Source organism: Sus scrofa, chromosome 17 (genome assembly GCF_000003025.6).
Source record: "Sus scrofa isolate TJ Tabasco breed Duroc chromosome 17, Sscrofa11.1, whole genome shotgun sequence".
NCBI classification, from domain to species: Eukaryota; Metazoa; Chordata; class Mammalia; order Artiodactyla; family Suidae; genus Sus; species Sus scrofa.
Window position 1 is genome coordinate 55,515,917 of NC_010459.5, and position 27,355 is coordinate 55,543,271.

General features: G+C 46.6%; 1 protein-coding gene across 1 annotated transcript in view; it reads left to right on the forward strand.

The window, feature by feature from the left end:
- DOK5 (docking protein 5) overlaps positions 1–25,645 on the forward strand; it is a 150,488-nt gene extending 124,843 nt beyond the window's left edge. The window contains exons 7-8 of the mRNA NM_001123107.1: positions 16,926–17,046; positions 25,581–25,645. Of these exons, the coding sequence (NP_001116579.1) occupies positions 16,926–17,046; positions 25,581–25,645 (186 nt within the window). The remainder of the gene's footprint in view (positions 1–16,925; positions 17,047–25,580) is intronic.

Below are 27,355 nucleotides of genomic sequence, written 5' to 3' on the forward strand. Positions count from 1 at the left end.
GAAATCGATTTTGAGATGTTAGGGAATAAGTGATTTATCCATCTCCACCAAGAAGTGGCAAACATTTTCTGAAAAGGGCCAGTTGCCAAGGATTTTAGGCTTTTAGGAGCCACATATGGCTGCTGCTGCTTCTGTTTTTCTTCCTTCCCTTCTCCCCACCCCTCTGCTGATTCTCCCTCCTCTTCTTCCATTCTTAGTCTGGGCCGTACAACAGAGGCTGCCAGGATTTGGCCTGCACTGACCCCCGTGCTACACCCTGGCTCTTAGGCATTAGATACAAATGCACTCATTTAACCAATCTCTCCCCTCCAAGCCATGTGGATTCACTTTTTCTCCTAGGAGTTCGTCAAAGGAAAAAGCAATACTTCCAAATACCTAGCACTAAAATCAGAGGCCACTTGTGATCTTAACCAGAGTCAATCATTTTTAGAGACACCAGAGACATCCTTCAATACAGGTCGCAGCTTTTGTTTCCCCCAGCAGACACGTGCTTTGCCTCACTCGTATGGCTATTTTTTCTTATAATATTAAAGTGTTGGATGTGGCCAGCATCGGACAACCGGAGTACCTCATGGAGAGGGCATTTGGTGGTGGTACCAGGATGGGAAGTGGTCATCAGTGATGGAAGTTTCAATATTTGGCGGGGGTGGGGGATAGATCCAACCAATTGCTTCTGCAGAACTGGAAATTGACCATGTGGTAGGTTCCTGCTCAAATATTCACTGACCAGTCCAGGTATGAGATACAAATCCTCCTCCATTATGTAAGTAGCAAGCAGGAGGGATAAAGTTATCTACTAGCTTGGCTTCAGGCAGCAGAAACCCTTAGGTGGATGTCTCAGATGGCCAGAGCAGGGAGAAGGAGCTAAGGTCACCAACGACGGTAGGGCAGGTGTCATGAGCTGGCACGTGCAGACCACTCTTGTCTGGCCTGCCAGGTATCGGCCCAGATCACATTTTCTAAAGATTAACTTAGTTCCCAATGTTTAAAGTGGAAGCTTTCACAGAGTTCTGTCTTTTGAGAAAATGAGACTGTCTGGCAACAGTGTGGCTGCTTGGGTCAAAATTGAATAGCGGCTACCATTTTGAGATACTGACGGTTCTTCTGTGTTTTGTAGATCTTACTTCCTGTGGTCAATAATCATTTCTAACACCTTCATGACACATTTAGACATTCACGTTTGCAACCCTGGTTTAGGGGAGACCACTCATACCTCTTGTCCTTCGTATTTTTTGCCAAGACATTTGTTTTCCTGATATCTTTTTATGGAAGATTGTAGCTGTTTCTCTGGCTCCTACTGGGGAAAATATCAGGGTGGATATGCATCCAGTATCTTATGATGGAAAATGCAAAACATATGTAGGCACGAGTGTGCTTGGTGACAAAAACCAGCTGTGCAGTCTGCATTTCTCGGGTCAATAAGGCAAGCATTACATGGTAAGCTTTTAAAGGCTCTGTTATGGATAATCAGAAGTGTGACCATAGGAATTTTTTCCCAAGCTTGGGACACTTTTGAGAGTCAAGTCTGATTGGCTATGTCATCAGCAGGCCTGGTTCAAAAGGAAAACACAGGGTCCTTTGTTCAAAAATCATCAAGGTTTTCAAGACGTTGACACCAGAACATCAGAGCAAGCATGGGTTTGTGTGACTGCACAGCTATATGCCTTTGAAGCTGCTCTTGATCAAGAGTTATGCCTGATATCAGATGTAAGCAGGGCATAGCCAGGAAAACCGGACTGTATACTCACCCTTAACCGGTGGTTCTCGGTGAAGCACCTCCCAGGAATCATTTGGCCACAACTGGAAACTTTTTGGGTTGTCAGTACTGAGTGGGAGACAGGAGGTGGCATGCTACTAAATACCCTCTAATGCACAGGACGATATAATCCAAAGATAACCTGGCCCCAAAGGTCAGTTGCAGAAGGTCGAGGATTCTGCTCTAAAGATAGAGTAGGCTCTGCTTGAAGCCTGGGCAAGAATTTGATGGCTCAGAATGTCCAGGATTGAATGTCACTTCTAAGCTATTGTGCAGCTTGGCCTCCTTTTGCTCTGTGTACTTCTTATGTCATCTGTGGGTGACAGTGACAGCGTTTATGCCCCGAAGTGTTGCCCATGGGAGGCGCTTAGGAGGGACATAAGATGTGACAGGTGTGAGCCATTAGGATTCCTCTGTGTTCACGCAGACTGGCATGGGAAGAGCTGCGAGAAAGAGAGTCCCCTTGAAGCAGTGGGGATACAAACAGGTCACATCAGGAGTTTGGGTGCTGAGGCTGAGCACTGTTGTTTGTTGTATCCATTAAGACCTGGATAGTGTGAGCAAGCTTGTCGGCATCAGACTGAGAGGCAAGGCTCCTGCCTTGTGCGTGGGGCTCGGCAGGCTGAGGTTCGAAGCAGGACCTTGTAAATATGCACAGAGTTAGGTAAAACTCTTTGCAAATGTGCAAAGTGCCCCAGAGCAAAGCACAGCACACCCAGGTGCAGGCCATTCTGCACCCAGCCCACCACTCCACTCAGTGTCCTTTCCCTCCCTGGACCTGGGTCCAGCGAGCATGGGGCATCTTGCCCCTAAAGCACCTGCTTCTGTTGAGTGTGAGCTACTGAGTTTAAACGTTCATTCTGACCCTAGGGGCATTCTGCCTTTGCACGGACTTTAAAAATGGTCCTCCATGTAAGTGGCTGCTCCACTCAAGACTGTGCACCTTCAGAGGGGAGGGGACAAGGCCCCCGTGTGTCTGCAAAAATCTCAGGGCCAAGCACAGAATTTACTGAACTTTTTTTGAATGAACAAAATAGGAGTTGAATAGACAATTTTATGCGCATGAAGAAAAAAAGTGAAGCCAGAATACCAAATCGCCTTCCCTCCCAGTGCCAAAACAAGGCCCAGATTCCAAGCAAGCCTGCTTTGAGAGGCCGTGGAACACAGTTCTGAGGTTATCAATTTCCATGTCCGGGTGGGGAGAGGGTTTCCTCAGGAAGAAGGCAGAAAAAGTTACCAGAAGCAAAGGGAGGAATGATTCTGTTACGTGCATATGGCTGAGAACTCAGATGGCTCTGAATAAATGGATGCAAATCACTTTCATTCCCCATGAAAATAACCATTTGAGTGCATCTGGTGCTCAGCAAAATGCCGCATTTGGAAATTTGGCCCCAAATGGTGGATTCCACTAACAGTCTGCTTTATCAAAGCTGCAGGCGACAAGGGAGGCATTGTTTCAGCCAAAGTTCTGCTCCCTAAGGCGCGTCTCTGCTGCATTTTCTTTTTACTTAGCAGGGAAACTGTCTTTCTCTCCTGCTCACTTTTAGTTTCTTTCTCTCTCTCCTTTTTTTTTTTTTTTTTTTGGCGGGGGCGGGGGGGGGGGTGAGGGGGAGTGGTTAACGTTCCAGGAGTAAGCCTCTGCGCGCTCTATTTCCGTCACAGCTCAGTAATATTCTGTGAGATCTCGGTAACATGGTGGTGATGGGAATAGCCGCCACTTTCACTCCCAATGTCAGAACAAGGGAGAGGAGTTGGAGAAAGTGAAGATAGCTCCTCTTTGGCTGGTTCCTGCCAAACATCTGCCAAAGCTGGAATCAGGATTATGCAGCCCTGGAGAACGGGTTTCATTAGAAAGCCAGGGATGACTGCCTGATGGGCAGCTCATTGGGGTGCACTTGAGAGACACCCCTGGGATGGGGTCCAAGGACTGGGAGAATCACTGGCAGGTTCTATTCTTTGAGATATGGTGAGCGGTCCCATCTCGTCCAACCAACTGCCATTTCTCTAAGCTTCGGAAGTAAATCCAGGTGCCTTTTATCCCTCTGAACCATGAGCCCATCCCTTGAGGTCTCATGACATCCTCAGTGTTTTCTGTGCAAATACACACGATTCTGATGTGAGCTTTAGCTCTGATAAGAGGCCAGATCTTAAAACCTGGCTGGGCGTTTTTACCAGCTCTGTCCTTGGCCAGGCCACTTCACCACGTTAGGATTTGTTCCCCTCCTGGGAAGGAGGAAGGTGAATTTGTACACACCTTCCCAGGTGGGACAGCTCCTGAGATTTCCTGATGTCGTGTCTGGTGCTACTCAATACGAGTCCACCTGAGCCGTTATCATGATTGACGTTAAGAAAGGATAAGAGGGCAAGAGGATGGAAGATGATAGGCGTTTCCCCTTCACCCGATAATTCTCTTATTGCGTGCATCAGGTCAGCCAGCATGCCCATCAGTGATTCCATCATGCAGCCACTTTTTATTAAGCGCCTGCTGTGTGCCACCATGGGACTCACGCCAGGCACTAGGTATATGAGCATTGACCAGGAATCTTCTCCCTCCTGGAACGAAGAGCTCTGCTCACGAGACAGTCTGCTGTCTTTTGTAGAGGAAGGGGCGCCGTCGTGCAGGCAGATGGTGGTATGACCCAGGTCAGGCTTTCCACGAGCTCTCTGGCCATTTACTAGCAAATCTTGGGGACGGAGGAACTGTATTCTATTCATGTGTTAAGGTTCCAGTCCCCAGCGGCGTGCGTGGCTTATAAATGATGCCCAGAGTCTCTAAGTGCGTGGAATGAATGAGTGAATGAACCCAAGGACACCACGTGCAGAGTTCCCTGAAAGGAGCGAGGGAGAGCAGGGCTGCGGGCAGGGAGAGTGTAAGCAGAAACCTGAGTTTGGAGGCTTTGTCTGCTTGAGGGATAAAGTTAGAACAACGAGCCGTTGCGTCTGGCCCTGCACTGAGTGTCTGCATGCTTGATTTTGTTTAATTTTTCACAACTATCCTTGGAAGTCAGGATTGGTTTTTGAATCCTATTTAATTTATTTTTACAGAAACAGATTATGGACAATTTAACTAGCTGTAGGAGCTCCCATCATGGCTCAGTGGTTGACGAATCCAACTGGGAACCATGAGGTTGCGGGTTCGATCCCTGGCCTGGCTCAGAGGGTGGGGGATCTGGCATTGCCGTGAGCTGTAGTGTAGGTTGCAGACACGGCTCGGATCCCACGTTGCTGTGACTGTGGTGTAGGCCGGCAGCTACAGCTCCGATTACACCCCTAACCTGGGAACCTCCATATGTCGTGGGAGTGGCCCTAGAAATGGCAAAAAGACAAATAAAATAAATTAAATAAATAAAATAAAATAAAATAAATAACTAGCTGCAAAGTTTTGACCATTTAGATGACGATTGGTGCTTGTTCCTTTTATTATTTGCTGGCATGCCTCTCTTTCCCTTCAGGAGCCACTCCTAAATCTTGACAGTTTGTACTTATCTTTCCATGTTTTACTCGGTACCCATATCATCCTGTGCAGAAATCTGTATCTACACACACACACACACACACACACACACACACACACACAGGTGGGTAGACACACACGTAGGTACCTACACAAGACAAGGGTCTTCGGGGGTCATTGTTGATCTTACACAATTGTGATCTTATGACACATTTGAAAAACTACACCCCTGGTTTGCTGTTTCCAAAGTCACTATCTCATGGGGATGGTTTAAAGTCATGTCACTTAGGTCTGGTTCAGGGGGTGGCAAATTACAGCAGATGTGCCTGTTTCCATAAGTACAGTTTTCTTGAAATGCAACAATGCCTGTCTATCCTTGTATTGTTTTGGCTGCTTTCACATGGAAACAGAAGCGGTGCTTAGTTGGCACAGTGGAGACTGAATGGCCTACAAAGCCAAAGCCATGTCATATCTGGCCCCTGGCAGAAAAGTTTGCCAGCCTTGTTTTCCTTCATTCTATGGAATGCAAATTGGCATTTCTAATTTTACTGGTGATGTTATTAGGTCCATCTCACAGAGGGGGAGACTGAGGCCCCATGGCTCGCAGTCATTAAGTAAGGAGCCAGGACAGGAACCTAGAGTCCAGGATGTGTGGTCATGGGAACTGAAAGGAAGGAGGAAGTTTGGGAGACTTGGTGGAGTAGAAGAGAGAGGCCATCTAGGGCCTGCGTATGTGTGGGGGGCCCGGGTGATGAGCCATGGGAAAGGGGGACTCGGGGACCCGCTTCTCTACCTTCAGCAGGCATCAGAGTCACCTGAGAGGCCCACAAAGCCACAGATGAATGGGCTGGGTGAGGCATTGGAATCTGAATGTCTAATAAGTTCTCAGGGGCTGTTGATGCTGGTCCAGGGGCCATAGTTTGAGACCTCTTGCTCCGAAGTGACTCTGAGAGTCTGGCTCCCGGGTCCCTGGAGGAAAGAGCACGAGAGCAAAAGGGAGCACAGTAGGGACCTCCTGCTCTGATGCCCTTTACACGCACGAAAATCCGCAGGAAGACTCCTACCGACCATTCAGTGAACATGCATTATACTGAGAATGCAAGTGTCACTGTGGGCGTTATTCCCCTCCAGTCTAATTACACGGGACCTTAGCAGGGTTTTTTGTTTTTTTTTCTTTAAGGGCTGCACACATGGCATATGGAAGGTTCCCAGGCTGGGGTTCCCAAGGTGATCACAGCCACAGTCACAGCAACGTCAAATCCGAGCTGCATCTGCAACCTACAGCACAGCTCACGAGAACACAGGATCCTCAACCCACAGAGCGAGGCCAGGGATCGAACCCGAGTCCTCATGGATACTAGTCAAGTTCATGACTGCTGAGCTATGACAGGAGCTCCCTTAACCAGTCTTTACATGTATCTCAGCAGAACATGTTCGCAGGGTTTCATGGGTTTATGGAAGCAAGAACATGTTGTTAAGCTCTCTCAGAAGCTTCAAAGGAAAAAGCTAGAAATTTCTAAGCAATCATTCTTCCTGTAACAGACCTGGGAGCTCACCTGTCCAGCAGGTGAGGGAAAGGTGGACACCAGGGCTGCTGGCCAGACCTCTGTATACCTTGAGACTGATTTACCTCCTCTCATCAACCCAAAGTGACTACTAAACCTGCCCCACAATGATGCCAAAACTTGTTCAACAGCATTTGCGTCTCAGTTCCAGAGGATTTGGTTACCGCCACTTAGCATAGCAATTAGCATTTTAAGCAGCTCGTATTGATTAAATGAACCTGCCTCATCCAGCGGAAAGAACCCCAAAGAATGCAGCACATGTAGTTATCTCAATGAATTATTCCCAGCACCAAACCGTGCAAGATATAGTTGCCAGAAACTCAACAAGGGTGTAAACCTCAGAAATAATAGATTTGTTGAACCGGGTAAATAGATCTCATGCTGCATAAACACATGCTTGATTTGCATGTCTTTTTAAAGAAAGTATATATGTATGTGCGACCGGGTCATCTTGCTGTGCAGTAGAAAATCGACAGAACACTATAAACCAGCTATGATGGAAAAAATAAAAATCGTTGAAAAAAAAAAGGTATTGTCTAGGACTACTGTTCTCTTTTAAGAGAGACCTTAGGTCTGGCTTTTGTAGGAAGAAAACTCACATGTTTAGGATTCGGTTCAAAACATGTTTACTCTTCATGAGATATATGCAGTACTTCTCTCTGGTGAGAAATTTGCGATTCTGTTGAAGCCTCTTTGAGAACTCTCTTCTAGTCTCCTTTTAATTTCCCCCTTGTTTTCGTTTTCCGGTAAATGCCATCTGTTGATGATCAAGGGGGTTAGGGCTGGAAGGGAAGGGTTGATGAAACTACAGTGCAGGAAGTGGGAAGATATTCCCTCTCCCCCCGAGAGCCTGTTCTTGGAGGAGTGAGGGGTACTTAGATATATTCCCCGGGGGCCTTATTCATAGTTTGAACATTCTCCCATAGTGCCTGGAATGGGATGCAGTGGAGGGAAGGGGCTGTGTTCCTTTTGAGGTTTCAGAAGAAGGCTCTGGGGTTAAAGATGCGATTTGCACGTGATGTAAAATGCAAATTGTGCTGAAGCACGTACCGTATGACACAAGTCTCTTTCCCTTGCTTAATCATCTCAGATCCCCACTTGACTTTCTCAGAGGCAAATCCTTTATCAGATTCTTTTGCATCCTTCCAGAATGTCATATCACTTAATAGTTGTAAAACATGTCTTTTTGTGAATCAGTTCATTCACGTTATGGGGACCGACTTTGTGTCAGACCCTGCTCTAGGAAGCAGGAGCAGAGCAGAGAATCAGAAAGGGGCCTTGTCTTCACTGAGTCTGCTCCATTTTTAGGGGGGATGAGACAGCCATCCGTTGGTAATAAACTTAAATCTGTATCCAAGGTCGGGGGTGCTGAGAAGGAGACGGCCGTGTAAAGGCGGAGAGGATGAAGGAGGTTTGTTGCTCTGATAAGGTGATGCTCTGGCAGAGAGAGGAGGGAGGGAAGAGGTGAGCCCTGAAGATGTCTAAGGGTCAGTTGCGCCAGGCGGCGTGGACTGTAAGTGCAAAGGCCCTGAGGCAGCTCTGTGCTTTGTATGGTCATGTACATGGCCATGACTCTGAAGCAGATTAAATGAGAGAAGGGGGAGGAGGTGGTGTCAGAAGTAAGTAGGAACCAGGTCCCACCTGACTTTGCAGTTGTGCCCAAGACTGGATTTTGCAAGGGGTGAATTGGGAAGTCATGGGAGGGGTTGGAGAAGAGGTGAGATGTGCTGCCTTTGCTTTTGAAAGGGGTCCTCTGGTAGCTGTTTGGGAAAGACTGGGGGGTGAGCCAGCTGAGGGTACACGTAAGAGGCAGAGTTTGGGGCTATTTCAGTTACCAAGGCATTCAGGCGAGTGCTGGTGCTGTGGACCAGGATGGTGGGAGGGAGGGGGTGAAAAGTGGATTCTGGTTGCATTTTGAACCACAGGATTTGCTGGTGGATGAAGCCTGTTGCAGGAGAGAGAGCACACAAGATGGTCCCAAAGCTTTCTTCTTTTCCTTCTTTAAGCAGAGCAACGGGTTGAACGGAAGAACCATTTGCTTAGAAGGGGAGGAGGTTTCCGGGAGTGGGGCGTGAGAAATGATGGCTCGGGCTCGTACATGTCCAGTGAGCAGTGCCTCCTGGACAGCTAGGTGAAGGTGGGAAGTGGGCTATTAAACACAGGGCTCTGAGGTTTAGGGGAGAGATTGGAGCTAGAATCGCATTTGAGAATCATCAGCGTGTGGATAGATGGGATTTAAACCCATCCCAGTGATGCGCTTTCCCCCGAACATGCATAGGTAAGTAATTGCAGCCCTTTGATTTGAGAATCGTTTCATATCCTTTCATAAAGATCCACCTTTTTCTTTTTAATGACTGACAGGTTAGTCTGTGGCATAGATGTGCAGTAAAGTGAAGCTAAGACGGCTTTGGTTAAGAATAAAAACAAAATTACCAACTCATCCACTTTCCTGATGTTAGTAACATTTGCAAGTAATTTCTGAGTCAGTCTAAAATCCAGTTTGACGTGTAAATTAAAATTAAATTTTAAAATTCATTTAAAAGCTGGTCTGTTGGTGTAGTTGTCGATGAAGTGGGTCTCAGGATAAAAACTGTGGTTGGCAGGGAAAAATGGTATAAAGGAGATTGGGTCACAGTTTAATTCTGTTATCTTATCGGGTAAATTTGAAACGGTTGAGGGAGTTCCTGTTGTGGAGCAGCGGAAACGAATCTGACTAGGAACTATGAGGTTGTGGGTTCGATGCCTGGCCCCGCTCAGTGGATTAAGGATCCGGCGTTGCCGTGAGCTGGGGTGTAGGTCGCAGACGCGGTTCCGATCTAGTGTTACTGTTGCTGTAGCCAGCGGCTACAGCTCTGATTCCACCCTAGCCTGGGAACTTCCATGTGCTGCCGGTGCAGCCCTAAAAAGCAAAAAAAGAAAGAAAAAAATGGTTGGGGAAATGCCAAGTAAAGTATGGTCCAGCCAAAGGGCAGGCAGCAGTGCAGGGATGAAAATGCCAGTGTCCAAGATGGCACTATTTAGGAACCTTAGGATATGCGCATAAAATATTAAAGAAAAAAAAAGACAGTACATTAGTATATACACTATGCGGCAGTTTGAGTTAAATATGCATCATGTGTGCACCTTTTTTAAAAAAAGACCAAAGGAAAACATTAACATGCTAAACGTTCCCTTTGTTTCTTTGCTTTGGGTTTTCCTAAGTGATGGGTGTAGGGCTTATTTCAAATCCTCCCCTATTCTGTTTATATTTCCAGAACATAACAAAAATATATCCATATACCAAGAGACTAAGAATACAGTTTTTTACAACTTTTTAAAAGTAGATAGGCCTTCCCTCGTGGTGCGGCAGGTTAAGGATCCAGCATTGTCACTGCAGCGGTTTGGGTCGCTGTTGTGGCGGGGCTTCAGTCCCTGGCCAGGAACTTCCAAAGTGCGGGAGGAAAGAAGGAAGGAAGAAAAGAAAGGAAGGCAGGCAGGCAAGGTAATGAATATCACAAAAATATAGACCGAAGGAAGGAAGGAAGGAAGGAAAGAAAGAAAAAGAAAGAAAGAAAGAAAGAAAGAAAGAAAGAAAGAAAGAAAGAAAGAAAGAAAGAAAGAAAGAAAGAAAGAAAGAAAGGAGAAAGAAAGAAAGAAAGAAAGGAGAAAGAAAGAAAGTGGGTAATAAATATCACTGGGACGTCAACCTCCCCTCCTTTTAGGTGCCAGCCAAATAGCACCAGATCCAAAGGCAGAGCGCCCTTGGAGACTGTAAACGCCCAGGGGAGGGGGTGGGCCTGGGTGGGGGGAACCTTTGGTCTTGGGGGAGGGGAACCCTAGAGCTTCCTAGATTTTCTCCTGCTCCTACACTTGTTCTGTATCTGTAGTAAGAGCTTCCTTCATGCTTGTTCATTGAATACCAGCTGGGATCAGGTGATGAAATATATTCTAGGTATATTCCTTTATTTGATTTGATGTGTGGCTTTGTTGCTGGTGGTGGTGTTCCCCGAAACTTTTTAAAATGTCTGCCCTTGCGCCAGAAACACAGGCCAGTATCAAATATTTAGGTTTAGAGAGAAAACGGGAGTGTTCCTATTAGGACGTGGTTCAGAACTCTTCTTAAAGACAGTCTTTGGGCCGATAGAGGGCTAATTATAAATACTACCAGCATTTCTGAGCCCCACAATGAGTCATGTGTGTTCTTGGAATTATCTGCCAAGGAGGCACTATTTGTCTTTTTTATTGACAGGATATTAAGGACTAAAGGAGATTAAATAACTAGCCTAGAGCCATGCAATTATTAGTGGCAGATTCCAGACTTTAACCTCAGTTTTCTGATTCCGGAATCGGGACGTGATATTACCACAGGGGAAAACGTTTTTCCCCAGTGATTGGTCAATGGTGATAAGTTATGCGGGGCAGGGGGTTTCAGTGTGTGGTCCCTGGACCCTTATGCTCTGAATCCTGGGGAGAAAAGAAAATCCCCCATCCACAGTGGGGGTGGGGGCCAGGAACCTGCATTTTCATGAGCCCTCCCGATGATTCTTGCTTGCTAAAGTTGGAGAGCTTGGAAGACTGCTGACCCAGGGTCTGGAAAGCATAGGGAGAGGTGTATTTCCACATTCGCTTTTCACAGGAGATTGAATAAGCGAGACAGGAAGGTTTAGTTCAGGAAGCAGGTATAGAATGTCGGTGGACTGGGGTGATGTCACCGAGACAGCTGAGTTTCAGTGGAACCAGAGAAAGAGATCTTGAAATGCTGGGGTCTTTTCAAACCTAGCCTTACTTTTCCTCTCTTGGACGGAATTGTCCCTTCTGATTCAGCTTTGCCCACATGCTGTGCTTAAAATATCCAGAGGAAAATAAGTGGGTTTATATATACTTCCTTAAACTGAGGCTACTACCCAAATGGGATGTGCTTGAAGTCTTTCAAGTCGAGCAGACTCTCGGCGTCCACGTAGCTCTGACTCATGGCACAATCTTAGTGTCAAAACTGGGTCCTTATTCAGTGACTTGAAGGCTCAGGTGGAATGTGTGGACAATTACGAGGTGATATGCAGGTGCAGGTGGCCATGGGCAGAGACCCTGCTTGAGTTATTTTAAGGAGCAGCCCCTCCGTCCATTAAGAGTCTGATGAGAAGGGAGGTAGGTCTTGAAGTTCCGATCTGTGTGCTGCGGTGGTGACCGGTGCTTCTTTCTCAGCGGATCCCGAAGAACGTCACAAACATCGCCTGTGAGCATGCTGATGACTGATTGGAGCTGCAAACAGTCCCCTCCCCGAGGGCGGTTCGGTTTTGCCAAAGATGTTGCTTTGTTGTCAAAACAGAGGGATGCCGGAGAAGGACGAGAGGGGTGGTGGTGTGGTTAAGGCTCCCCACGGCTCTGCCCTCCTGGTCCCAGACTCATGAAAGTGCAGGAGCCACCCAGGAGTGTCGGCTGAACCGAATGAAGAGCAGAAAGCAGAACCGGGGTTGGCGGTGGAGAGGACCGTGGTTCTTCTGTTCTTGCCGACGCGCTATGTATCGTGATCACCCAGGATGTCTTCTCTCCCAAGAGGGTTGATGCGATTTGCCCGCTACGATGACGGAAGGGCCTTGACAGTCCGCGCTTCTCCTGCTGTGACCATCAGGAGCTTTTTAGAAGGATCCTGTCTGTGTTAGTGATGATAACAATGAAGGATCAGGCTTTGACCAGTTATCACTCAAATCTGTGTTACCTTCCCTGTGGCTGCCTGACCGGAAGTAGCCACCCACTAACTTATTACAGGACATTATGCTTTAAAAAAATGGTCCACAAAACAGACTCCTATCTGATTTTTTTTTTTTTTTTTGAGAATAGCTTCATTGAGCTGTAATTCACACACCATACAATACACTCTTTAAAGATTTAGTGGTGTTCACATACTCACGGAATTGCGAAACCATCACTGCAGTCACCTCCAGAACATTTTCATCACCCCCTAAAGAATCCCATCTCCTGTAGCCGTCATCCACCCAGCTTCCGGCAACCATGCATCTCCTTTCTGGGCAATCTGCCTGTTCTGGGCAGTACATGTGAGTGGTCCCTTGCCACTGGCTTCCTTCGCTCAGCGCCGTGTTTTCAGATTCATCCGGGTTGTAGCCTGTGTCGGGACTTCATTTCTGTTTTATGGCAGTCTGATTCTTCTTCTTTGTTTAGTTTTACTATCTCCTTAGGAAGGCAAGTTCCATGAGAAAGGAGATGGGGAGGCTTACACTCGGGGAGGCCGTGTCCCACGTCACACATAGTCCATCTGGAGGACAGCTCCTTGGTCAGCTTCTCTACCAGCAGCACCATGCTTGGTGTGTCTTTGAAACCCCACCAGTTACATCCATTGATGGGTGATTTCAGGCCACTGGGCAGCTCCCTCCGGCTGGCTTGGGGGACCTCCGTGCATCCCTGTTGTACAGGGGAACGTTTGAGCGCTGGAGGACAAGACGGCAGTTGTTTGACTTTCTCGAAGCTTTGTCTTTCTCTCCTGGTGGGATCTTGAGCTCACCCCGCGGGTAGAAGGAATGGATGTGCAGCGCCAAACTCCCCCGCGGGCGGACTGTCCTGACCCACTGCGCACGCGCACACCAGCCCGTCTTTCCCCGCAGCCCTGCGTCTGCTCATCACTCGAATGGCAGAGCAGAGAGACAAAAGTCTTCTTTTTCGCTGTAGCCGCCGAGAACCACGTTAATTCCACCTGGACCCAGAGGTTCCTCGGCAGGAATGCCACTCTGGCCTAACGGTGCTTCTTATTTACTGGGTTATTTCCTGCTACCAGGGCAAGGGCTGGGTTCCTTTGTTCATCCGTCCGTCCATCCATCCATCCATCCTGTATTTGTTAAGCCTCTGGAGGCCCCAGTTAGTTGCTGGGGATACAGAGATCAACGATCGAATCCCAACTTTCTTGGAGCTCACAGTCTACAGGAGGAGAGGGCTGGTTTAGCTGCTACCACGAAACAGTGAAACGTAGAGAAAGAGCAGGACCGTGGGGTGTCTGGCAGGGGCACCTGCGGTCCTTACGGGCAGAGACATCAGGAGGTGATTCCTGCGCTGACTCCTGAGGGAGGGAGGTGTTAGCCAGGTGAGGAGTGGGGGGAGCCCTCGGGGTTAGGAATCATTCCCAGTGGCATTCACAATGGCGTGGACAGGTGAGGGTGGACATTCCGGGGATGTGGCTTGGGCCAGGCCATAGTGTGGCATGAGACGGGAGGGGTAGCAAGATTGGAGGATAAGAATTACTTCTGGTAGTTACCTGGTGGCTCCGCAGGTTAAAGATCCGGCGTTGTTACTGCAGTGGCAAGGGTTCAATCCCTGGCCCGGGAACTTCTGCATGCCAGCCCCCCCTCCCCCCCCCCCCCCCCCCCCGCCAAAATAAAAAGGGAGGGGGAATTACTTCCAGGACTCTTTTCCACTAGACTCTTCACCAAATGATTTCCTAAGTCTACTCAGTCTTAGAGAATTCAGACATTCTTGCCTTGCTCAATAAGAAGTCTTTTCTCAGCATTTTTCTCCAAAGACAATTAAAATGCCCCTTTCATAAAATTAGATATTCTTTCAAAGGTTTGAGGAAAAAACAGAGAACCAGGCTTTGTAATGTTCTCTATGCAACATGACATTGGTGTCCTTTTATTTTTGTTCCTAAATAAGCTTTCTAAAAGTACAGTCAAATCACGCGGAATTATAGTCTCCGTATATCATGAGTAGTTTGAAGTGACGGCTGTTTCCAAATATTTTCTTTATATTAAAATTTGTATTATATTAAATGTAATCCCTTTATATTAGGGAAATCAAATAATCAGCACCTTGAAAATTCAGTTCTTTTCCTCTCTTTATTTTCTCTTCTTCCATATTAACGGGGTTGAATGCCACCAGAAGTCACTAGTACATAGTTTTTTTTTTCTTTTTTTTTTTTTTTTGGTTTGTTTGCTTTGGGCTTTAGCTCTTAAACATTGAGACTTTCATTTCTACAGGAATAGAGAAAGAGTTACAGAACTTTTCTACTAGCTTTCATTTTCAGTTTTTGGCCTTTTTGATCTAACAGGACATGTTCAGGAAAAAAAAAAAAAAGTCCACAAGAAACCTAGTGCTATGTAATTCTGCTTGGGGACACAGTTTGGTAGCTGTGCTGTTGTGATCAAGAATTCAGCCCATCACATGCAAATGCAAGATGTGTCAATTCAAACTGTCTGTGGGAAAAATGGTTAGAATCCTTTTTTTTTTTTTGAAGTCATTAACTGCAATGAGTTTTGGTCTCCAGGGTGTGACTCCTCATGTTATTTTGGCTTTATTGAGGAAACATATCAATATGCCTGGAACCACTATGTTAATGAGTTGTGCAGAGTGGAAAGTTTTTGGTTTTTGTTTTTAACCTTCATATGGGCTTTGCAGTTTATATTCATCCTTATAATATCCTCCATTTTTTCCTGTTCCTGGTTTGCGCTAGGCAGGTGCTAAGCAAGTGTCATCTCACTGAACCCGAGCAGGTAAATATTTAATGCCAGCTTTCCTCTCAGGAGCAATTAAACTGGCGTTCCACGGGAAACGGTGGTCTGCAGCGCACTGTTTGCTTAATGATACAATAAGTGAAGAATGTTTCCTTTTTGGCTGAAACGAATCTGCCTTCCTCTGGTTTGCAGTCGCTAAGGATTCTGTTGTGTCTCTGCAGTTAACCGGGTCCTGAGTGATGGAGACATGTTCACCCCCTGTTATCCATGATTGCAAACTGCATCCTAATGCGCATCCTTGTACAAATCCATGTCTTTCGGGGCAGGTTTTTATAAGACTGGGGTGGGTTATTCGATATCCAGGCAGCTCCAGGAAATCCGTCATTGCAAACTGGGTCACTTCTCGTGTTATGGCCCATGAATGTCACACTTGGATCTAGACAGGGGCTCAGGTGAGAGGGTGGCTGGAGGGCGGCCTCCCGTCTCACACCCACTGCTCTTCAGGCCTGTGTTGTCCCCATTTGTCTGCTGTTCACCTGCTGCTCATCTTCCTAAGTTGTCTTCTCTCTTAACCTCCCCCCAAGATGGCCAGATAGACCATCCATCACCCCCTCAGGACCTGGAGCCTCATGCTGTGTCCTCAGCGGCTCTTAGACGTCTGGACCCTGAAGCCACAACTCCCCCCCTCCCCCCGCCATCCTGGATGAGGGTTGGGTGCTTGTAGGAGCGGGCAAGGCTTGTTTTCTTGTGCTGGTGATGGACACCCACCTCAGATCAGCTGCAACTGAACAGAAGTGGTCAGCTGTTGTGAATGAGACATCCTGGGCTGGTTCTGGGTTCAAGTGGGGTCCAAGGTCTCCGGGGAGCTTGTCAAGACCCCCTCCTCCCCTGTCGTCTTGACTGTCTTCTTCGGAATACTGTCCACTGACCAGCTTGTTCTCGCTCCCCTTTGTTCCGAGATAGGTTCTGGACCTGTCTCCTGTCTTCCCAGCAGCCCCACCAGAAACCTCAGATACTCAGTTCAATAGGTGTCTGCTTTTTTATTTTAAACGATTTTTATTTTTTTCCTTTATAGTTGGTTTACAGTGTTCTGTCAATTTCTACTGTACAGCAAAGTGACCCAGTCACACACACACACACGCACACCCATGTATACACATTCTTTTTCTCACATTATCCTCCATCATGTTCCATCACAAGTGATTAGAGATAGTTCCCTGTGCTGGACAGCAGGACCTCATTGCTTATTCACTCCAAATGCAATAGTTGGCACCTACTAACCCCAAACTCCCCGTCCATCCCACTCTGCGCCAGGAAATAATCTAGACCCTGAGATTCAGCCGTGAGCAAAACAGGCCAGACCCCCTGGTACCTCTGCTGATTCTCTCTGCCAAAAACATTCTAATAAATGTCCCCGGAGATTGTATCTCATTGGCCTGGCTCAGGTCACCAGGCCACCCCTAGAATCCGTGGGGAGGTCAGCCTCACTGTGACGAGAGGGGCTGAGCGGAGGTGGAGGGGGCGTCCCCCGAGGAACATCCATGCACTGTGGCCAAGCGGGTGAGAATGGATGCTACGGAGTCAGCGGGACCCCCAGGAGTCCACCTGCCGGCACATAGGCATCCGCCTGCCGGCCGGCTCCCAATTCACAGCCCCACCGGGGTCCCTGGGTCGGGCCTGCGGTTGCTGACGGATGCTCTCCCTTCCCTCTGACACAGCTGCAGATGAAGATGAGCGAACGGGCTGCCTCGCTGAGCACCATGGTGCCACTGCCCCGCAGCGCCTACTGGCAGCACATCACGCGGCAGCACAGCACCGGGCAGCTCTACCGCCTGCAGGGTAAGCAGGGGCTGACTCTGTGTGTGTGTGTGTGTGTGTGTGTGTGTGTTGGGGGGTGCTGACTGCGTGTGTATTCGGGGGTGCTGACTGTGTGTGTATGGGGGGTGCTGACTGTGTTGGGGGGGTGCCGACTCTGTGGGGGAGGTTCTGGGTGTGTTTGTGCATGGGGGATGCTGTGTGTGTGTGGGGGTGCTGACTGTGTGCAGGGTGGGGGAAGGGGAGCCCCAGGGAGGGGGCTCAGCCCCTCACCCCCACTGTGGCACACCCGGCAGGCTTTCCCCCAGGGCCTGGCTGCTCATCAAAGTCTCACTCCTGGGGTTCCCATTGTGGCTTAGGGGGTTACGAACCCACCCAGTATCTGTGAGGACACAGATTCAAACTCTGGCCTCGGTCAGTGGGTTAAGGATCCAGTGTTGCCTTGAGCTGTGGTGTAGGTCACAGATGCGGCTCGTTCTGGTGTTGCTGTGGCTGTGGTATAGGCTGGTGGCTACATCTCTGATTTGACTGCTAGCCTGGGAATTTCCATATGCTGCAGGTGTGGCCCCCAAAAACAAACATACAAAAAAGAGTAAAAAAATAAAAGTCTCACTCCCTGGTCACTTAACTCTGACCCAGTGTCTGGGGGGAAAATTGCTTAAAATGCAGATTCTTGGGCCCTCAAGCCCAGAGATTTTTAAGGTGTCGGAAGTGGCTGAGCAACCTGCCCTTAAAACGACCCACACGGGGTCTGGGCGCGAGGTCAGGGTCCAGCTTGGAGAAATAGTCCAGCGGGCTGATGACCGAGCACTCAGCACTCTTTGGGAACGTGGTGCTAGAAATGCAGGTGGTCCAGGCCCCTCTGCAGACCGCGGGAGTCAGGGCCCCGGAGGGTGTGTGTTCACCAGCCCCCAGGTGATGCCCAGGACACACACGCTCAGGACCCACGCTCTCCTGGAAAGAAAATGGACTGGGTGGGGGCGCAGCATCCTGGGCTCTAGTTTGCCCTGATGCTAAGCCAATCCTAAGGAGCCCCCCTTCCAGAAAAGCGATCTCTAAGCAGGGTATCCAGTGGCTCCTGGGGGAACAGCAGGAACAATGAGAACATTCTTCAAAGCATTTTCTTATCCTTTCAGAGGCGCCTTTGCATGTTTTATGGGACATAAGAATACCTTGTGTGGATATAACTCCTAAATAAACAAACAGGCCTATGTGGCAGATTCTTGCTGAGGAACTTTTTGCTGATGGGGAGGGAGCAAGACCCCAAACGCTGAAGAATATTTGCTAGCTCGTATCTAGTTCCCATTCAGAAACTTGCTGAGTAAATGAAAGACCACAGGAAACCATGGCTGTGGCCATAAATACCTGCTCTCTGGACCTTAGTCACCAGCCTTTCCTCCAGCCCTTGCTGCTGGTCAGAGAGTGTTTCCAGTGCTTTCTCCCTAGAATTTTGTGCCTTCCTCCCCTTTCAAGGTAACACTGTCATCTCCAGATCTTGCCTCCAATGCTCTCCCCAGCTCCAAGGTCACCCTCCCAGGCCACATTATAACTGGCAGGCGAGGTGTGTCAGGTCACGAGTACCCATAAAATGAAGATGCCGCACTCTCTTTTATAGCCTCCACCAACTTCATTTGCATATTTATTTGTGTGACTGGTTGACCCAGGACTGGCTCTTCCAAGAAGCAACAGTGCCAAGGAGGGCAGGAGGCCTGTCTTTTTTTAAAATCCTCATCATTTTGCCCCCTGTGGAGCGCCTTGTATGGAGTAGCCATTCCATGAATATTTGTTGAACAACTGCATAATGTTAAGAGTGCGTGAAAGGTACTCACATTCCTGTCTTTATGACTCTAGGCTCTGTTCACTAGTGGGGAGCCTGCTATTTTGTCGATGCTCAAAAATAGGTCCTGAACACTCAAGTCCTGAGTAACTGCTTTGATAATTGATAAAGAAACTTACCTTCCTTGGACATATCTGCTCAGAGAGGGAGTTAGGTTAGATCAGGTTGTCACAAATTCATCGGTTTCATGTCAGAACGAATTCAGAATCTTTTTGCAGTATTTGGCATATATCATCACAGTTTTTGTCATATACCTATCGCTTATACTATTAATCAGATTTCTTCAGTCTTTTCTACTTAAATGCATTTATTTCTTAAAATATGTTTTACTGCCTTTGTAGTGTTATAACAACTGCCTGTAAGTTTTCTAGTACCCAATAAGATCAGCTTATGTACAAATACATCTAATAATTATTGCAGGTTTAAAAGAAGCATGTGTATGGATGCATACTCATACGAAGCGATGGAATTGCTTTGTAACTTGGCTTTCTCTACAAACCCAAATAGTTTTTACAAAAAAGCTATGTCTTCTCAGATTCTACGTGTCTGCAATACAAAAGAAATCTGAGAATCAAAGTGATATGGGCTTCATAGAGAGGAAATGGGTAAATGGCCTTAATTTCTAATAGACATCCTGGCAATGTGAGAATAGTCAACTTGTATTGCAGTTGATGAATCACAGGGTTCCCCCAAAATACCGCATTTGCAAAGATGCCACCAAGAGGGAGGACATCCTGCATATTTAGAATGTGGTGCAGTTTCAGAGTTTATTAGCAAAAATCCCAGAACAGAGTTCCTGTCGTGGCACAGTGGTTAACGAATCCGACTAGGAACCATGAGGTTGTGGGTTCGATCCCTGGCTTCGCTCAGTGGGTTAAGGATCCGGTGTTGCCGTGAGCTGCAGTGTAGGTCACAGATGTGGCTTGGATCCGCGTTGCTGTGGCTCTGGCATAGGCCGGCGGCTACAGCTCCGATTGGATACCTAGCCTGGGAACCTCCATATGCTGCGGGAGCAGCCCTAGAAAAGGCAAAAAGACAAAAAAAAAAATCCCAGAACTTAAATATCCACAGGACTATCTGGACATAGACAATGCCCTATGAAGACCACACTCATTTTTGCAGAGTCCTTATTTTAACTGATCTAACGCTATCCTTCACCAAAACAAGTAGGCACAAGAAAGGATTTTAAGGCCCAGGGTCTTATCGGGGCCCTGATGGTGTAATAATATTTTTTAAATCTTCTTAAGTTTAAAGGAGATGTTTTAGATGCTGTTGCCATGCTGTTTGTATGCTCCTTGGACTTCCAAACTACCTCTGACAAGGCCGACATCTGCTTGCTCTGAAGAAAAGAACTCTGTTTTTTTTTCTATCATATAGACAGTTTTTTTCAACCACAACGACCAAAATTGCAAATTTACCTGCATGCAAAAAGCCCATCTTGTGGTTGGAAAACCATCCATAGCTGACGGGTCTGGGATTGATCATCAAAGATGAGTAATCCATGACTTCCAAAACGCAGGAGTAATAACATTCCCTCCCGGAGTGGAGCAGAGCAACACGAGACAGCCCCACAAAGAAACAAAGCACGCTCTTTGCAACGTTTCTGTTGTTTTTGTCAAAAATAGCAAGCCACACACCAAACAACTCATCAGACTTGAATGTGGGTTTCTTTGATAAGCCTTGACATCTAGATTTATTATTTTTCTAATCAATACTCGAAGTGATGAGATTCAGGCAGACCTCAGAGATATTGCAGGTTCGGTTCCAGACCACTGCAATGAAGCACATACTGCAGTATAGCGAGTCACGTGAATTTTTTGGCTTCCCAGTGAACAAAAAAGTTATGTTTGCACTCTCCTGTAGTCTAGTAAGTACGCAGTCGCGTTCTGTCTGAAAAGATGTACATAACGTACAATTGTACAAAGACTTACAATTAAAAAATACTTTATTGCTAAAAATGCTAACCATTCTTTGAGGCTTTAGCAGGTTGTAAAAATCACATCAAATATATAATAACAAATATAATAACAATAGACCAGTTTGAAATATTGCGAGAATTATCAGAATGTGACACAGAGACACGAAGTGAGCAAAAGACTCACTTCGAAAAGACTCACCCTTTGGAAAAAGGGTGCCAATGGGACCTGCTCGATGCAGGGTTGCCACAGACGTTCACTTTGTAAAAAATGCAGGACCTGTGAAGTGCGATAAAGCGAAGCCGAGTAAAACGATTCTTGTGCCTGCATTATTGTACCATTAAGTTCAAGTTTATAGGTATAGCTCTTCCGAATGAACACAGGTGGTACTCACCAAACAGTCGTTTGAAGGCAGTGATAACTTGACTTCTAATGAAGTAAATGCCTGAGATCATGGGCAAAAAAGGCCAGAGAATTCCCGACGATGATGGATGATCCGATCTTGCGATTGGTAATTTTTTCAGAGTTTTGAAGATGATAATTAAAGTTATTATTCGTTGCCCCTTGTCATGTGATAAGACCTTCATGGGACACAAGTTTCCAACCGCATTCTTACATTTTTCCTGCTTGGACTGCATGCCGACACTCCATGAAATGTTCTAGTATCTTGGAATGTTTCTGCGCAAGAGAAGGGCACTGTAATTGCTCCTCCTGCTTCCTCTTCTTCTTTTGTTTGCTTGTGTTTTGTACCAGCAATTTCATCAAATTATTTGTTTTCACCTGTGTTTGTTCCCTGTGTAGGAATTAATGCAATGTATTTTATTTTGATGTTTAATTTGTACCAGTGTTTACTGATAACTTCTCGCCAGCTTGTTCTCTATAGATTTGTCCATATTTATTCTATCTGGTGGATTGCTTTTTAGTCACCAGTGGTCATTGAAACACGCTGCCAACATGTGCTCTACGTGTGGTGTGGGACTCAATTTACCTATAATTTGATAGATTAAAAAAAATTATTCACAGACCACCTAAAATTATCTTGCTTATCAGAGGTGGTCATTTACACAGCAGGTGAATACGTCAAGTTCATCTGTGCCACCTGCCTTCCTGCTTCCCTTCAGCCTCCTCCAAGAAAAAAAGTGAAATTGGGAAAAATGAATAATATCATGGCCCCGTGTGTGTCACACAGTGAGATTACACTGTGCAAAATTTCTTCTTCTTTTCCTGGTATTTATGAGCTTTAATCCCTCTGGCCAGTTCACCTATCCTGATGTATTTCAGGATGACTTTTCCCGACAGATCTGGAGACGAATCTAGGAAGTGATACAGACCCTTATTTATCCAGTGGGTTTGAGAAAAATTTTTCTCTCCAAATTTAATCCCAGCCCGCCACCTGCTGGTTTATTTTGGAATTACCATTTTATTATTGCTGGTTTTGGCAGGGAGAGGAAGCTGCTGGTTTTGACACACACCCAGTACTCTAGGATGTATTTCATCCACCTTCACTGCTTTTCCCACCCCATTTTCCAGTTTTCAAAACTACTCTGCTTAGGTATAGACAGAATCAACGAGAGAAGGAGGTTTATCATGGACACCGAGAAGAAATTTATGAAACAGAACATGCAACACTAGGCTGAGCATTTCGTTCCCAGGATTCTTTTGAGGATTCATTACTTAAAAGAACCACAGAGTCATCTTTTCCCAGTTGTGTTCTGTGTTGTCCTAATGCTCGTTGATAGCACTCTCCTCCAAAAGAGTCTTGTGGGCCAGTAAGTTTGGGGCAAAACCACTACGTGTTAAATTATCCTTTAGGAGATTCAGAAAGCAAATCAGTGTTTTCAAGGCTCTGAGATGTCCTGCAATAAAGGACATGTTTAATCTTGTTTAAACAAGAGCTCTGCAAATTTATTTGAACATGTAATGTTTCCTTTCTAGTAACATATCACTAGTGAAGTGCCAGAGTTATTCCTTACAAGATATATTCAATGCATATTTTTATAAAAGCTGCCTTTTCCAAAGGACCTGTTGTGTTCCAGGCTTTGCACTGGGAACTTAACGTATGTTATCTTATCCACCCGAGCGTGTTTTCTTCCCATGTGCAGCTAAGAGACAGAATTTAAAGGGTTAGTAATGTGTCTAAGATCACCTGTCTAGTGAGGAGTTGAGGTTTTCATCTGTTTATCGTTGGCTCATTCATTTATTTGGTAAAGGTTAATTGAACATCTGCCTTATGCCAAACACTGTGCTAGGTGATGGGCTTATATCATTGATCAGTTGTGACTTTAGATAATTTCGGGAACTCCAAAGAGTGGCCTCAGATGTTTGTGTCACTCTATGGGGCATCGTCTGTGTTACCTTATGTGGCTCACCTGGCAACAGTTTGCGTTGGCAAGCGTGGGGCCCTCTTCGTTTCAATAATGGCAGAAACTGAGACCTTTGGAGGTCAAGTACTTATTCAAGGTGACATAGCCAGTGGGTGGAGAGCCTGACATGAGAACGCCGGAGTGTTCTGACTCCTGGTCCAGGGCTATTTCTTGATCGTATGTTCTTGCCTTTGGAAGGAATTCTGCCCCCATGGGGGTTCCCAAGGCAGATGCCATGTGATGGGAATAACTCCTCCAGAGGGCTGGTTCCAGGCCACGCAATTTACGTTTTTGCTTTGAGGATACTAGATGCTTGGAGCATTAACAGTCCTAACGTTTGGAGAAGTTGACACTCGTTCTGCAATGTTAACTCTAACACAGCCACCTACATTGTATGTGCAGCCAGATAAGAGAGACGTCATAGATTAAAGCTGAGCAAATGTGAAAAGATGACGAATAAAACCCGTGTCTCAAGCTCTCAGGTCTCTAGGGGCCAGGAGGACAGGCTAGGAGCAGAATACGCAGGTAGAGGAGGGAGGGGTCCCCGGTCAGTGGCAGGAAGAGAGCAGACCCTTTAAGGAAGTCTGCAGCTGTTTAAAATATTGACCAGCCATTGTAAACGTTTTATGCCCTGCACAGGCCAGAGAACAGGGCTGGGCCCAGAGGGGGTCCCCCGGCCAGTACCAGCCTGCGACCTTTGTGTCAACTGCAAAAATGTAAGAAAATCTTTCACTCCATCTTCTGGCTTTAAGCTTAAAAATAGCCTTCCAACCAAGCCGGGAAGACTCACTTAACCAGCGTGATAGAAGCTGCTGGTGTTTTCATTTCGACTTGACCCCAAAGGGAAGCTGTTCGTCACTTTCTCGAAAACTCTTAGAGTCTGAGGAGTGACTGTTGAAGGTGCAGGGGGAGCTTTGCACGAGACTGAAGATTTGGATTTTGCATTGATGCTGTTTCTATGCTGTGGGCTTCCTGCAGGGGATTTGATCAAACTGTAATAAAGATTTGCCTGGATTTTTACTTGTAGGACTCAAACCCATTAAAGCATTTCTCTGTGTAATTGCGTGTGTGTGTGTGTGTGTGTGTGTTGGAAAGAGATTACAGTTTGTGTTTGAAATGGCTTGGAGCCTGGAAGAAATGATTTCTAGCGATTCGAGATATTTTAATATTCACATTTCTCTAATAATGATCACTGCTGTTGCACACCAGTGACTGTATGTTCAGAGATATAATTTTCTTACAGTGTGATTTGAAGCTTGCATAGATCTGAGTCCACAGTTTCTTACATCAAAAAGCACTAGACTGGGGTGTGACGGAGGCCAGGGCTGTCGGTATTAAGGAGATAGAGCATCCACAGGTCCTGGGAACCTTTTTGCTGAGTTGGGCGTTTGCTGAGGGGACGGACCTGCTCCCCTGGCCGTGGGCCCATCCCCTGTGTGTTAGGCTGGCCTGATGCACGTGCTTGGTTTCAGGAATGCTGTGCTCACGTAGGTTTTGCTCTGCGAGCTTCTGAGAGCTCTTGACACAGTCTGCAGAGTAAATTCCTTCGCGTGTGGTAACCCTGGGCCAGCAGATGGCAGTAAAACTTTTTGTTTTTGTAAAATCAAGCGCTCTGCCGGGTCGCACCCTGGCCTCCTGGCCACATCCAACCTGCTGGCCGTTGTTGTTCTCAAGGTTTGATTGGAACATCCTCTCATTCCTTACTACGAACTGGGTGCGTTTGTGCTACTGGGAGCGGAGTTAAGTAGTTACTCTGAGACCGTGCTGTCTGTAAAATCTAAAATATCATAGAGAAATTTTGCAGCCCCTATCTTATGTCACAAAGGAGGCCACCAGTGGCCCTGTGTGTTGCCTTCCTGACTTCTTCACTTTTCTTGGTTTGAAACTTAAACCTGAAATAATAAAGGCTAAATGGATTTGGAGAAGTCCTCTGTCTGAGTTCCCTGGTGGCTTAGCAGTTAAGGATCCAGCATTGTCACTGTTGTGGCTCATTCCCTGGACTGGGAACTTTCGAATCCCATGGGCGTGTTTCCCCCCCCAAAAAAAGAAAAAGTCCTTGGTTATAGCAAGATTTCCTAGGTATAAATATAATATCGTCTTATTTTCAGTCAGGTTTCCAAAGAGTGTCCTCGCCAAAAGAGGCCACTGTCCTTTGATTCTATCTCATTTCCCCTAAATATTCTGGGTATGGGAGTTGATGAAGATGACATGTTAAGGGTATTTCCTTAAGTGACCATCGCTCAAGGCAAAGGCTTCATGCACATAAGACGTGAATGATGTCACCTCTCATGACGCTCATTTGCATATCCCCACGAGTGGCCCAGGTGGTGGGGGGGGGATCCTGTGTCTTATGTCACCTATTTCTGTTATAGAGAAACTTGCGATTAGCTACTCTGGTTTCCTGAATTATAACTGCCGGTTTAAAATTCTTTTTTGGAAAAGATGTCACCAGCCCTCTGAAGCTTCATCGAACAGAGACTTTTCCCACCTACCCATCTGAGCACTGACTGAACTGGCCAGAATTGTTGTGACACGCTTGAGATGTGTCAGCCACAGATCCACCCGGGAGGTCAAAGGATGACCCCGAGGGAAGCGAGGAAGATGCTCCACGTCCTGGCCGACTGTGTGGTCCTTGGGAAATTGCAATACTCTCCTTGTCTTTTTCTCCCCCCCCCCTTTTTCATAAACAAAAAACCCTTAGCTTAATTGAAACCTGCTCTATAGATAACGACATTTGGTTCCCTCTTCTTCGACAGCTGGACAGAAAGGAGGTGATGCCGCAAAATGTTTTTCTATTGTCGGTATCCCTGCCCTTTGCGCTTCTCTGACTCTGTCCTTTTGCGGATTCTTGTGATTTTTCTGAGTGTTTCCATTGTATGACCGTCCTGACAATAAATTGGCTCTTCATTATTGGTTATTTGTGTGCGCCGTATCCCTCAGTTAGTGACATGGTTCTGCTTTACTGGTGGCAGTCTTGTTTTACCATGTTCCCCATTAGTTAAATCAGTGCTTTGACTCAATATGACCTATTATGTTCAGAAATCCCTTTTCTACCACCCTTTAGTATTCTTTACAGGTGACAGTTTCTCTCTCACCCCATCTCCCCCCTCCCTCCCCTTTTTCAAAAGCCCTTGTTTTGTTCGGTGTACCTCCCTAAAAGATTTTAAAATAAAAGATCATTCTTCACCCGTATGGTTCTGGGATGCTGCCTCTGTCGTCTTCTCTCTCACTCCAGTGTTTCTGAAGCTGAGGAAATCGCTCCCTTAAGAGCCCTGAGCGAGGTTGGGCATCGAGTTTGCCAGCATCCAGCCATTCATGCGTTTGTTCACCTGTTCGTTCAGCTGGTCGCTGCCGAGCAGCTGCGAGTCCCACGTCCTGAGCTTGACAGAGTCCGGGGATGTAGAGATAAAAAGACACAGGCTCTGTCACCAAGGACCTTAAGTGCAAAGGAGGGTGACAAGGACATAAAGACACAATCCACTACAGAGTGACAGCTGCTAAACTGGCCCCCAGAGGTGCTGTAAAGAGACAGTCACTGCAATTGCCAGGTGGGAATTGAGTTGTGTGAACGTCTGAGGCTAGAGTTACTATAAAGCTGCATGAGAGCAGGGCTGCTGTCTGTCTCCATCACGCCTCTCTTCCTAGTCACGTTGCCGGATAAAATGTAAACTTAAATTTCAGATACACCAGGAATAATTTTTTTAGTATAAGTGAATTGCATGGGACATCATTATACTTTAAATTGTCCATTGTATATCTTAGATTCAAATTTGACTGGAGGGTCTATGTTTTTTTCCCTGCTAACTTTGGCCATCCTACTTCCTGGGCCCTAGATCTGTGCCTGACATATAGCTCATGTTTGAGAAATACGTATTGAATGAGTGGGTAGCCAAATCCTGTCCTTGGGCTAGAATTCTTTCTGCAAAGGGAGGCGAATTAATGCAGATTGTTGTGTTCTCAGTGCCAGGCTCGGGGCTGAACCCTTTCAAAATGATGATATTCCCCAAGGAAATACTATCCTGTATTGTCTAGGAAAAAACATAATGATAATTTTGCGAAGTCCCAAGAAAGGGCCATTAAAAGGTTCGGTTTCATTTGTGCTTCTTCCAAAAAGGGCATCGTTTCCCAAAATAGAGATTGGCTGGCGAAACCCCAAAGGCCCCGCTAAAATCCCACCCGCATCTGAGTTAGTTGGGACTTCCCAGGACACGGCTGGT